The 14,630-nt window shown below is 40.0% G+C and overlaps 1 protein-coding gene across 2 annotated transcripts; it reads left to right on the forward strand.

The window, feature by feature from the left end:
* The first annotated feature begins 2,882 nt into the window (after positions 1-2,882).
* Positions 2,883-13,957, forward strand: LOC108940751 (E3 ubiquitin-protein ligase TRIM71-like). 2 transcript variants are annotated; one of them, XM_018763117.2, is made up of 5 exons: positions 2,883-3,067; positions 3,348-4,027; positions 7,865-8,032; positions 10,361-10,495; positions 11,690-13,957. In XM_018763117.2, the coding sequence occupies exons 2-5, from the start codon at positions 3,359-3,361 to the stop codon at positions 13,139-13,141; spliced, it is 2,424 nt and encodes an 807-aa protein (XP_018618633.1). In that variant the 5' UTR covers positions 2,883-3,067; positions 3,348-3,358; the 3' UTR covers positions 13,142-13,957. The 2 variants fall into 2 exon arrangements, with proteins under 2 accessions (XP_018618633.1, XP_018618632.1); XM_018763116.2 differs by lacking the exon at positions 2,883-3,067 and having other exon boundaries at positions 3,141-4,027.
* Positions 13,958-14,630: the final 673 nt, after the last annotated feature.

A 14,630-nucleotide genomic window follows, 5' to 3' on the forward strand; every position in this document is an offset into this window, starting at 1 on the left:
ATGGAAATTTTTTGTCTTCTAAATGGTCACCGTCATTGCAATGGCAAAAATATTTTCAGTTAAGACAATATGTTGAACACATGCAGTATACCAGCTTCCATTTCTGTTATTTCATTTCTGAGAACTAATATTGCACTTTTGCAGGAATGAATAAAATGTGTCTAGCTTTAATCTTGCACCAAAGTAACATCCACAAACTGCACTGACGTGCATTACTTTTTAAAGTAAAAATGTATTTTAGAAAAATATTTCTTTTGGGCATTTAAAAATAGAGTATTTTAAAATTTACATGTAATACTTATGAACAACATGCTATTCATTTATGTACACAAACAAAAATTAAAACTTGCCATTGCATATTTTAAAGCTAAATAATAAAACAATTCCTTGATATTAATTCAACTAAAGGGCTAGCATGTTTGACACTAACTAAAATCAAAGAAGCAAGACATCCTGAATTTAATTACTAACAGACCTTTAGAATCATGTTAGTTTTCTGTTTGCTTTGATTAAAATATTTAAAATACTATGTCAATCTGAACCATTACTATAGCTGAATAACAAATATATTTGAATTTTTCTGACAACTTTAACGCGAACGTTGACTTGACCCATGTAGGGTGCGTGTACAGGTTGGTGTATCTTAACGAAAGGTGATAAGGAAAGTCTCTGTCTGTGAAATGAGTGCACAGGAAGCGGCGTGAAAGCACAGTGAGAAGAAAAGCCTCGTTCCCTTTGTCCAAGAGGATATAAGGGTCATTCTCAAATGACAGGTCAAACATTTAACTTGGCGTCCTGTGGAGGAAGTCACCGGGACCTGACCTTCTGGAAATAACATAAGAACAGAGCCATATGGAAGGAAGGAAAACCACCGCTTGTCATCCGTCCGTCTGTCCGTCCATCCGTCTTGAGTAAATCTTCATCTAGCTGGATCTCTATGCTGTATGTGATGACTGGGTGAAGTGATTTAATTCTGGTGTTTATACAGTAACCACAGTTAGTCTAATCCACTATGTAGTGTTGTTTAAAATATTTAACATTTAATTACCCTGCTGATCCGGAGAAATACAGTATTGTGTGGCGTGTGAAGGATATTAAGTCTATATACAAAGAGCACACTATCCATCAGAAGTTACAGTTTATAATTGTTGCCGCTTTAATTCATAGTAAAATACTGCGTAACTGGTAAACGTTTTTGATTAAAATTCAAGGATTATCAACTTTGATTTTATTTAAAAAAAACAAAAGATACAAGACATACAAAGGGAGGGGTCAGATTAGGCACAAGTACAGTAACAGCGGGTATATATCAGACAGTTAGGCAGCAAAATCAACTGTCTTGGCTTTAAAATAAGTAAAATACCAAATGAAGCTATTTTTTTTATTATTAATACCTACACCAAAGAACTGATTATAATAATTATAATCAGTTATATAATTATATCAGTTATAATGATCAGTTATATCAGTATCAGTTCTAATAATTCTATTAATTATTGTTTATTAGAAAATGTTAATGTGAAGCACTCATTGTATTTTTCTCGAGGTGTAGGACATGATGGAGAAAAGCGTCTGCTAAATGAATAAATGTAAATGTAAAGCTGTTTTATATATATATATATATGTATATATATATCTGTTACGTCTACAAAAAATATTTTTTTCCACATTAATTTAAGAAAACTAAGTGTTACGGTCCCAGTTACTAGGACACTTTTCACAGTGTGCCTGTGTAAGTAACACCACAAAAACAACGGTTTTGCTCTAACAACCGGTGTTAAAAGCTGCTGTGTGTGTGCGCGCGCACGTGCGTGCGCGTGCGTGTGCGTCCGCGTGCGTCAAGGTTGCCAGACTTCCAAGTTTTCTAGGGTAACGTGTGATCCTGGTTCTCGCGTGCTTTCATTTTGATTTCTAAAATCACACTCATTTGTTATGTTTTACTTAAAATGAAATACTGTAATCGAGCACTTAGTCTAGAAATTTTCGCAAGTCAGTAATTTTATCAGTTTCTATATTCAGCAAGAGTACAACAATTTTAGCGTACCATTTAGAAAAAATACTAAACTTTTGTCCACCATAACCATGTTTTTTATACTAACTCTTTAATATATTTTTTATATTACGAACCTTTAATATGTTTTTTTATACTGCGAGCCTTTTCAGCTCATACGAAGCGACGACCGTCTCTCAGACTGGGGACACTTGAAACCCACCCTGGGGGGGGGGTCTCCTCCTGTAAATCAGGACGTCACTCTGGCAACCCTGGTCTGAAGGCGCTCTGCGGGCCGCCCCGCGCGCCCCCTGCACGAGCTCAGAGTCCACGGCGCGAGGACGGAAAGCGGCGCGGGGACGTAGAAGCCCGCAGCGCGAGCCCGGCGTCGAAGGCATCCTAGAATGGATGTTAAGATGGAACCGTCTCCTGAAGCAAAGTGATGCTTTTTTCTATCAAAACACATGTTCCGCGCAGTGCTGCAGGGGCAACGCCAAACCAAATAACTCTGAATACAACTGGAATCAAGACCTGGCTGGACGTCAAAAAAAAATGACCGGAGCTCACAGTGAAACCGCTTCTTCAGCTCAAATTCTCACTTTGACGGCGTCCTGAGGCGTTTTGCAGCACCCTGGACGTGACGGGAGATGAGCAACGAAATTAAAAGAGATCATGAAGAGAAAAGCCCATTTGAAGTCGGAAAAAGGAGGAAAATCCGTATTTAAAGCACTTTGACGAAAAACATACGACCTGCACGTCAATCCTAACTAAGAACATCATGTGAAGATGGGAGCAGGAGAGTAGCAGACCCGTGTTCGAAACTGTGTCCCTCATCTTCCTCTGGATTACAGCAAAACAAACTAATTGATATTCACAAGAAAAAAAGAAGACAGTCTGAGTTGGCTATAAACACTGATATTAGATACATTTTTTTCTTATAATACTACATTACTCTTTAATAAGTAGAAGGTTGGAGCACTCATACCTGAAGAAGGCCAACACACTAGTTGGTATTTAACAGAACAAAAAATATTGATTATTCAGCATCAGCTGGATGTGTTGCTTTTTTAATCAAAGGTATGTAATGCATTTACATTTACATGTATTCATTTAGCAGATGCTTTTGTCCAAAACAACGTACAACTCAGCAAAAGTACAATAGCTGCAGACATGTGACTCGGGTAAACCTATAGTTTATTTGTTTAAGCACAACAGATTAATATTTTTCAAACGGGTCCAAAGATCAAATGTCAGTGAATAGTGTTGTACTGCATTTTACACAGCAGGAAAGGAAGCTGACAAAAGATATGTCCCATTCAGTGAAACACATTAAATAGATTTATCCTGCTTTTTTTAGCTTCTCAGCAAATGGCTTCGTTTTCAGACGCCAGTTTACAAACATGTCAACTCTGCAAGGAGTTTTGTGGCTCCTCTGCTTCGCCAACCTCGTCTTCCTCGTCGCAAACATCCAGCTCCTCTACTTTATCAGCCAGAAGGCTGCACACGCTTCCCTGCCTCCATTCTTTCTGCAGACAGTGCCTGCAAGGGCAACAGAACCCTGGAGATCCACTGAGACTGTGCTGTCCAACATGCGATCCAAAGAGTTCTGGGTCTCAGTGTGGTGCAGGTGCCCTGCCTTCACCCAGCTTCCTCCTTAGCGGACTGCTGGATGTGATGGTCTCCACTGTGGAGCAGAACAAACCTGGCTGCAGGAGCAATAGCAGGCCTCATGGCAGCCTGCTTGGGTCGCATCCCTTTGAGGGTCCTTGCTGCAGCTGTTGCGATGAGGGCAACCGTGCTACCTCACACTGCTTGGACTGCCAGGAGTTCCTTTGCAGCAACTGCGCGCGTGCCCACCGGCGTGTACGCCTGACCAAGGATCACTTTGTGGAAGGATTGGTGGAAAGCTTGCCTCACACCTCCTGGAAAAACAACACCAGCACTGCAGTTGACATCGCCGGTTCCTTTCATTCTACTTATCCACCGCTGCCCGTCTTTCAGGACAGGATAAGTATCTGCCAACAGCATGACAACGAAGTGAGTCCAGTTATCTCTGTATGACCCAGAGCTTGTGCACGAAATACTAAAGGCCATCAATCATGCATTAAGTGAAAGACTGTAAGGTTATGAGGGACAGTATCTTATATGAGTGTGGGTATTGAGTTTTTTGTGCAGATCCCCTGGAGAGACAAATTTTTCAATTATATTCTCTAACATAGCTGCTGAATACACAAAACACAGGAAAATATGTATGTACTGTGCACATGTTACCATTTTTCAGGATCACATAAGTTTCTATAAGGTCATTCCCAATCGTGCTTAGGATCAGTCATTGAACTGGAAGACTGAGGTAGAATTATTGAGCTGCAATATTTTTTAGACTCTTTCTAAAAACTTTCATTATTACTAAATTGTTTCTCTACTCATGTAGATCCTTCGCTAAATTTCAGACCTGGGTCTTTAATAACGAGGAAGGTTTTTGCACTGCAGTAGTGGAGTAGTCCTGGGACCAAATGTCACCGTGCTGCTGACTGCCAACCACAGAGCTTAATCATAAATGTTCCTTCAGAACAGAAAACACAAGAGAAACTTGTGCAGGCAGGAGGCTACAAGAATGCAAACATGTCTGCTTGTGGCCCGTCATTCTGATGATCATGATGGGAATCACCCCGACATTGTCTTCCTCCCTTTTCCATGTTACCTTCCTCCTGGTGTCAGACATCTTTTTTCTCAACTGGAAGGGTTGTTTAAAGCAAGCCAGTAAAATGTGGAATGCCGGCTTAGAAGGTCAGCAGCGCTCCAAGCTACTGGTGGTGAAAGGAGACCGGCTGTCAGGAGACCTGAGAGGCCTGACTGCATTGCTAGGTGACTTAACATTCCTGTGGGGCAGGGGAGAACGGGAAAAGGAAATCCTGAATGTGAAAGGTCAAACAATAGTGGTGGCAGCCAGGAGATCTGGGGCCAAAATCTTTCATTTCACAGCCTTTGGCCCTTAATTACCTGTGAGGTCCTAATGGACTCAAGACCACAGCTTTCCTGTCTCTGCGGAAATTTTAGATTTGGTTCCCTGGCATAGGCCCGAGCGGCAGGGTCACGAAGAGCGATTTATGCTGATTGACACTTTACACAGTACGCAGTGGGATGCAGTGTTCCATTACGGAAGTGTGGTCTTTAAATTAGAGCACTATTATGGTTTAATGAGATACTTACTAGGAGTAAGTATCCTTCGCTTGTCACATCAAAGTATTACAAAACCTTTGATTGTTTGCAGTTCTTGCAGTTTTCTACACAGTGACCACAGGGTAAAAAAAAAAAAAAACTAATTGCAGCACTCCTGAATAGAAACAGCTCAAGAAAGCCAAAAAAAGGCCAAAAGGAAACAAAAATAGAAATGACACAAATAACATTAGTAATCCTGTTGCATTGAAAGCTGCAAAAATTAAATGCGATATTTTCTGTTGTGGGCATATGTTTTTTCGGCTACCTAATTAACATCGGAAACGTGAATTTCTGGTTCTGATTTTTCTGTGGAGAACAGATGGAATGGCAGCCGTGTGGATGAGACTAAGGCAAACAGCACCCTTTAAACACAATTCAATAATCTTGTCTACCTAACAGGCTTTTTATGGAGGTATCTGCTGATCAGATAGCCAGAAATGCTTATTTTCCTATGTTTAATTATCTAATGTCTATGTTTGACTCACCTTCCATTCCTGCTTTTCTCCTTTTAACCTATTTCATATGATGTCCTTTCAATCAAGCACAGTGAATACGTGCATTCACAAAACAGAGATTGAAAAAAAAATTTTTGTGACATGCAGCATCAGAATTGGAAGATATTTTTGTCATATATATAGTAAAATATGGTATACATCTGTACTTCTCTGCTGGTAAATTAAGTATAATGGACAAAAAGCAGGTATAGGTTTCTCTTTTATGCCATACGATAATTTGTTTAACATTACCTGAGGACTTGATATACCTAGTGACAGAACTGACCAGCTCAGTAAGACAGTTTTAGAATCTCAAACTGATTTTATTCACCAAGAAATACATTACAAGTACTATAAATCCTACAGGACAAAACAAAGCGGATTATGCGACTGGGTTCTCACTAAATCGATATGATTTTTCTGAGAGGTTGGTCTTATAATTATGTCTGCAAGCTTTATACTTTATGCTTTGTACTTTTTACTTTATACCTGCTTATAAAGTAGGTGTTACTCAGAGCACCAAGCTGGAGAGCAATTAACCAAACATGATCATACAGTTTTTGCTGCTGTTCATAGCTTACCTACTGTCAATATTTTATGAGTCAGTAATGGGAATTGTTGCTCAGGTATTACTGGTATTATTGTACAAAGACTAGGCACAGTAATTTGGATGTGAATGTTTCCACCCCAAGAACATGCTGCCTGTTCTGATTTGCTCATCCATTTCACCATGTTTCTTCTTGTTGGGGGACACAAGAATCAAAAGGTTTCTCTAGCTGAGTGAAAGTAATGAGGGCCATTGGTATCGGTCTAAAGACTGGTCTTTTCTCCATAAAACTCAGAGAAATGTTCAAAAGGCCAAGTATAGGACACTATCAGACTCAGTTTCAGTGCCCAGCATCTTTTCTGTCACTCTCTTATTACCACTGATAGGGGTCAGGCACAGGGTCTTGGAAACCCTATAGGGAGCAATAGTTCACTGTACGGCTCTCTTGCGAGCTGATAGAGATTTTACTGCATAGCTCCCTGTTTGAGAAACCCAATCCTTAAGACACCTGTTAAGGCACTTGAGTTTGCCTGACAGAGATATAAGAACAGGCCTTTTGCAAAGCCAGAAAGAACAGCTTCATGAATCATTAATGGCGGAGGTAAAGACACGTGACATCCTGTAACTGAGGAATGTGACAGCAATGCTTTGAGTCATGGAAATGTGGTCAGATTGAAATTCCTGGGTTGTTTGGTTAGCAAGAGAGGATTTGCTTAAGAAAGTTCATGAGCGAACTACGATTCCCCAATTCTGTTTCAAACGGTTTTGTATATTAAATTGGGCACATAACTTGAACAATTCAAAACAGCTGTATAGTACTTAGGTTTTCAGCATAAAATGTATGTGCATTAGTTTGCAGATGAGTTTTCCCAAATAGTACTATTAGACCTGGTTTTATTCCACAGTCTGACCTTATTTTGGATTCTGAATTGACACACTACATTTCCTGTTCTGGTTTTCTCTAAATGTGTGGCCAAGGGGAATGATCATGAAACCATTTGTTTGACTAATAAGAGTGTTAAGGCATCCTCCCCTGAAAAAAAGACATTTACTTTATCTCATGCATTGTTGAGTTTCCTTTGTCTTTTATCCCCCTCAATGAAGTCTGCATTCCTCACTTTGTTTCATTGAAATCTCAGACAAGACAGAGTGAGTCTGGATAGGGGGTTGGGGACATTTTAAAGAATGTTTCATTCCAAGCTCTCCTGCTTAGATGGAGGAACTTTTTAAGAAAAGCCTGTTTCAGTTGTGTTACTGATAACAAAAACCAGGTTATCAAGTTATCCGTTATCAAGTCAGTTGTTGAACATCTGCATGAAAAGACATTATCCTGCATTGTTATTTGTACTTGCCTATTGCAAAGCTCTACCTTTTAAAAATAGTTTTATTTGCGATAAAAATCAAATTTGTTCATATAGTGGTTTTATGCAAGGATCCAGGTGGAAAATTATCTTTAGCATCCAATTTTTAAAGAAATTTTCTTGTGTATATGAATCTTGTGTATATGAATCTAATGAAGATTTCAGAGCACAGAAGGAATTGCCAAGTAAAGCTGCAACAGGTCTCTGGAGGCCATGTGCTGCTGAACTCTGTTGAGTGCCACTTATTCCCCAGGTTCTCTGCTTCTTCTGTAACACCTGCTCTGCACCAGTCTGCCGAGAGTGCAACGTGGAATGTCACACAAGCCATAGGGTGGTCTACCTCCGTGACGCCATTCAGGAGTGTCGCAATTTCACCATCCAGCTGCTAGATAATGCCCAGCAAGGCAAACAGGCTGTTCAGGTGGGTTCATTCATACTGACCTTTGAGTTTTTGAATAGTACTTCATAGTTGGAAAGAAAGTAATGCTAACATTACATACCATAATGAAAAGGCATAAGAACTATTTTGAAAGTACTACATAAATATTTATAAATTTCTGTTTTCTTTCACTGTGTGATTCTCTATACAGTGCAGTGCACAATACATAACCAATAACCAGTTTTAATTTTAAGTTTTCCACTGCAGCTGTATAGTTTACTGATGGAATTCATCTTGGCCATCTTATGTTTAGAGACTGGGTTCTTCTCACATGTGGGCCTGGGGAATCTAAGTGTATGAATTTTCTTCCTGCACTTAAGTAAAACATTCCTTTTCTTACCGTTCAGCCCTCTACTACCATGAATAAGAACCCACAGTGGTTAGAATCAAATATGTGTGTATTTGTGTGCTTAAGGACTATCCTATAATTTTTATCTGATGTTCCATTCTTTCATCACTTGTTGCTGTTAGCATATGTAGCAATGTAGAATTAGTAAATAGAGAGGTGTAAATGAGAGTCTCTCAGTTATGGACGGTTGTAACGGGCAGAAAAAAGAAAATCTCAAAAGTCGGGTACACAGTATCCATGTCGGAATCTCAGACACTTTCGATGAATTTGGTGTCATTTCAAACAAAGTAGCTGAATTCAAAGATTGGAATTTAATAATCAGTATTAAATTCAGCTGTGTGTAAATCAATATACACTATCACTGTGAATACACTTGGGCTAAACTCGTATGGGATGAACTGGACAGACCACTGAAAGCAAAGCAGCTTACAAGTGTTCTGTATACCTGGGATTTCCTTCGGATGAACTGAGAAGACATGCTGACGGATTTTCTGCTCAGACTTGTTTACCAAATGTCTTGAGGAAAACTTTGTTTCCAGCAAACATACTACAACTTTTCACTGGTGCTGTATATAGTGCTTCATTCCAGTCTAGCAGTTTCAGAAACAAAAACTGAAACCAAAAATATTGTATATATAAGCCTGTATAAAAAATAAAATACAGGTATAACAATGATAGAAAGTTAAAATTAATAGCATTTTAGATTATTTTTAGTTTCTTTAAAAGTGACAAATGCAGTGCATTATATATCTGTTATTTTTTATCTGAGAAAAGCAACAACCCCTTGAAGAGTAGTGTAGAATCCCTAAGTCCTCTTCCTCCATTCATAAAATAGAGCAATAAGGAGGAAATAGCTTCAATGAGAGGAGGCAACATGTGCCTGTGGCTTTTGTAAACTAGAATGTGCAAAACCTGAAAGGAACTGCAGAGTTGGGGTGTTTTCTATTAGTGTCGTTTGACACCCCCTTCCCCCACTTTACTTGCTGAAAGGGTGATAATAACTGAGGGCCAGGACCACCACTGTGTGGTCAGACTCTGTATTCAGGAGGCTGATGGCCAGAGCAGGATGGGTCATTTCTCATTCCTTCACATCAAAGGCTCTCTTTTAGGGGGGCAGTGGGAGGTGGGGCCAGACTACCACAGTGAGCCATTTTCCCCAGTCAAACAAGTTCTTGCATAAGCTAGTTTGACTGAATCAGATAAAAAGTCTCCAGCCATTATGTCACAGAACATGTATGGAGGTAAGAGGGTGGTACATATACATGCTACCATGGACATATTGCTAACAGAGATCAGTCATGCACAATGTGTCACAACAGGGTTTTTAAGTATTGTAATTCGACATTGTTAAATAGGTGATGAATGTTAGCTGATTGCTGGTCTTATAAACATGATGGAGAAAGGATGTTCCATGGGTTTAAGTATAAAATGTGGTCCTGATAACAGTCTTTAAACACTCAGTGGAGAACCAGGCCTTATTTGTAGGGTCTCAGCAGCTCAGCTGTGTTTTTATTAATTCTCTGTTAATTAATACATAATTAAATAACATTTCTTTTGCACTAGTTTACGTTTACATGTACTTATGTAGCAGATGCTATTCTGCAAAATGATGTAAAGCTCAGGGTATGCAGAAGTGCATTTTATAAATGATGAAATTTTAGAACAGGCTTGTTCTTTAGAGGATTGGGGCCACGAAAATACTGAAAATTAATGAATAAATATGAAATCCACACAGTATGTGAACTAAAATGTTCGTACAAAGATGATGCAGTTGCTTTGTTTTTGGAAAGATTTCTTTTCCAGGAAAAATGTTCTGGTATAGGCATGGTTGTCTGAAAATTAAGCAAAATTTAATATTTCCTGGTGCTCGGGTGCATTCATGTCTTTTATAGTTTTAGGAGAAAACTGCAAGGACAATTTTTGTGTATGGTGTGACAGGCCAGTTGTCCCTGTGATTTCAGCTCAGCATTGAGAAGGTGCAGGCAATTGCCAGTCAGGTGGAACTCAAAGCAAAAGTGATCCAGGCAGAAGTGAAAGCTGTCACTCTGCAGCATAAGAAGGCTGTGGATGAGCGTGAGCGTGAGCTCTTGTGGAAGGTGAGTGCCATGTAGCATAGATACCGAGTTTTAAGGAAACAGACATGTTGTCAGGGCTTGACCTGATGGAGCCAAATTGCCTGGGGGAAGACTGAACAGTGGGCTGTATCCTGTCCCTTGGTTTACATGTTTTTACCATGAACATTCCTACTGGCACTCCAAATACTAGATTTAACTATTTTGTGTAATTAACACTTTTTAAAACTTGAAAATTTATATACCATATTATAAAATCCTAATCCTGGTACCTAGGAGGATTTTTTTTTTTATTTAAATGCTAGTATTTATGAGTTGTATGCTCTGCTGGAATGTTTGTCTTCAGACAGTTTTCATTTATTATTACATAATATTGTCAAGGATAATCTATTTTTGAATTTACCATTCATGCAAAGTATTTGTTTGATTCAAGTGTAAAGTGTATCAAGTACAACATGTTCCTGCTGTTAACTGTTAAAGACATTTATAAATTAGAGCCTAATAAATAACACAATAAATCCTTTCATTGTATGTGCTGGTGTCCGTACACAGCACCCATTGTGATGGCAATGGGATTCAATTACATCCTTGCTTAATATACTGCATTCCTCAAAATAAGACATCTTTCAGGACCTCCCAGGTCTAATGTTGCAGTAGGAGGGGGCATTAGGGGCCTGGCTTGTACAGTCCAGCTCACAGAAAAGGGGATTACTTTGATTCTCTAAAGGATTACAGCAACAGCCTCATTAAATGATTTTCATAGTAATATATCAGTTGTAGGGGGTGCAGTGGCGCAGTGGGTTGGACCGCAGTCCTGCTCTCCGGTGGGTCTGGGGTTTGAGTCCCGCTTGGGGTGCCTTGCGATGGACTGGCGTCCCGTCCTGGGTGTGTCCCCTCCCCCTCAGGCCTTACGCCCTGTGTTACCGGGTAGGCTCTGGTTCCCTGTGACCCCGTATGGGACGAGCGGTTCTGAAAATGTGTGTGTGTGTGTGTGTATATCAGTTGTCTGTACTGTCTTCCCTTGGGGTAGGATAAGTGAAGGTTTCTGGCAATTTCCAAGTAGTATGTACTGTTGTAAAGAACCTTTTGTAAACCCTGTATAAAGCTTAACTTGTAAAAAAAGAAAATGTAATTAACACAATATTGTATCAAAATCTTATTTTATACCTTTAAATTCACGAGACTGGTAAGTGCTTCTCACACTTCTTTCTTGCTTAGGTTGAGAAAATCAGGCAGGTCAAGATCAAGACTCTGTACCTGCAGGTGGAGAAGCTGCGTCAGGCCCTTAATAAGTTGGACAGTACCACCTCAGCTGTACAGCAGGTTCTAGAGGATGGCCGGAGCCTGGAGGTGTTGTTAGCCCGTGAGCGCATGTTAGCACAGGTTGAGGAGCTAAGGGCTCTACGCTGTTTGCTGCAGCCACAGGAGGATGACCACATCACATTTACCCTGCCAGACCAGGCACTGCTACTTTCTGTTCAGTCCCTGGGTCTGGTGAGCAGTGGATCTTTTGCCCCCCTTACCAAAGCCACTGGTGAGGGCCTGAAGAAGGCAATAAGAGGCAAGGTGGCCTCCTTCACTGTGGTGGGTTACGACCATGATGGGGAGCCCAGGTTATCAGGCGGAGATGACATTTCCATTGTGGCAATGGGCCCAGATGGAAACCTGCTCGCTGTCGATGTGCTTGACCGCCAGGATGGCACATACATGGTCAGCTACCTGCCCCGGGTGGAAGGGGAACACATTATCACTGTGCTCATCTGCAACCAGCCTATTGAGGGCAGCCCTTTTAAAGTCATTGTCAAGTCAGGCCGCAGCTATGTAGGCGTGGGGATTCCCGTGGCATCCTTTGGAGGAGAGGGCGATAGTGATGGCCAACTGTGTCGACCTTGGGGCATCTGCGTGGACAAGGATGGCTTCATTGTAGTAGCAGACCGCAGCAACAACCGCATCCAGATCTTCAAGCCCAGCGGCACTTTTCATCACAAGTTTGGAACTCAAGGATCTCGGCCTGGGCAGTTTGACCGCCCTGCCGGTGTAGCTTGTGACAGCCAGAGAAGGATCATTGTGGCCGACAAGGATAATCACCGCATTCAGATATTCACCTTTGAAGGACACTTCCTCCTGAAGTTCGGGGAGAGGGGAGCCAAGAATGGGCAGTTCAACTATCCTTGGGATGTGGCCGTTAATTCAGATGGTAAGATCCTGGTCTCAGACACACGCAACCATCGTGTCCAGCTCTTCAGTCCCAGTGGCATTTTTCTGAACAAATATGGCTTCGAGGGCGCCCTCTGGAAGAACTTTGACTCTCCGAGGGGTGTGGCCTTCAATCACGAGGGCCACCTGGTGGTGACGGACTTCAACAACCATCGGCTGTTGGTTATCCGGCCAGACTGCCAGTCGGCGCGCTTTCTAGGCTTGGAGGGCTCAGGCAACGGACAATTCCTGCGGCCACAGGGGGTTGCTGTGGACCAGGAGAACCGAATTATTGTAGCAGATTCCCGCAACCACCGCATTCAAGTGTTTGAGGCTAGTGGTAACTTTTTATGCAAGTTTGGGTCTCAGGGTGACAGCTTTGGACAGATGGATCGCCCATCAGGTGTAGCTGTTACTCCTGATGGAATGATTGTTGTCGTTGACTTTGGTAACAACCGAATCCTCATCTTCTAAACAATAATCAGAAAAGAAAGTGTGAAAAAAGACCATAAATATTTTGTATCAGGGAAGGTTTAGTATAATATGGAAACTGCATTTTTAAACCTTTGTTAAGGGACATATATTACCTCAAGTACTTTCAGATTTAAGGAGTTTAGCTATTTATAAGCATTGTAAACTCATTTCGATTTTCTCAGGGAATATCCTACCTTCTTAAAATATTTTACTCTCTGCTTCACACCTACCTCATGTATCTCAGGTCTGAATGTTTTTTTTGAAGGCATTAGTCTGTAAGTTTTGTAAGGAAAGAAAACTCTCTACCTCTGTTGGTTTTATTTTTGATATGAAGAGTTATTGTGCAGATTAAGCAGTTTTAGTCCTGAATGTCACTAAAAGTGTTATACCATGGATTTAAGAGTTTTAAAGAGTACATAGATTTTGATTGCTATACTCTTTTTTATCATTTACCGTCAAATTAGCCCATCTTCTTTATACCTCAGCATGACAGACTACTTTAAATTCACAAAGTAGGAAGTTTGTACTGAATGTACACAAATGAATGTGTAAATCCTTGCCTTCAAATAATCCTGTTCTGTTTATATTCTCTTTTACATTTTTGTGTAATAGAACTGCAAAATAGTTTACATTGAGAATTAAAATGTTATAGTATGTATAAACCTGGAGATAAACCAAAGAGCAATTCTCACAGCCATGACAGTTTAAAGAGCATTAAATCTGTTTGGTGATGCAGAAAACATCCAGTTTAGCACAGGAGCATTTTGGATTTAATCCAAACCTTTACTGCTGATATTTCCATTTATTTATATTCTTTTTAGCTAATATAAGAATATATTTAAAAGAAATTATTCTCATGCCAATGTGAGAAATTAACGAAATTGCTGAATTTCGGTTCAGACTGCTACTTTATGACAGTACCCATCTATCACTAGTTTTACTTTTGGTGTGCTGTTGGTATTATCAGTTGGAAGGTGAACATTGAAAAACATTGTTCAAGGCTTTTAATGTTTCAGTAATTAAGTGCTTCAAATATCGAAAATCTAATCTTAAATTCACCATTAATATTAATCTGCACAAAATTAGATTTGTGACCAAAGGAATCAACACTGTTGCTTATTTTGTATACAAAAGAAATATCTCACAGTTTGTTTTGTGTTTGCTTGTGCCTTCTTAATGTAAAAGAAGTATTTAGCACAAATATTAGAGATATGACAATGCCCATGGTGCCATGGTGTAGTGGAACAATGTAATTGTGCAAGTAGAAACTGAAGGAACTTAATGTAGAAATCAGTTCCTTTGTTATTTAATTATGACAGACAGGATCTTTTTCAGTATTACTTTCACATTTGTCTCATTATTCCATTGGGTTTAGCACAATAACTTTGCACCTCATTCAAATGACTGACTACTGACTTGGTAACTTTTAAGTACAGTGAGTCATTATAAAATTCAAACACAAGTTTACGCTGTAGGTTTAGTTAGTAAA

This window comes from Scleropages formosus, chromosome 18 (assembly GCF_900964775.1).
Source record: "Scleropages formosus chromosome 18, fSclFor1.1, whole genome shotgun sequence".
Taxonomy (NCBI): domain Eukaryota; kingdom Metazoa; phylum Chordata; class Actinopteri; order Osteoglossiformes; family Osteoglossidae; genus Scleropages; species Scleropages formosus.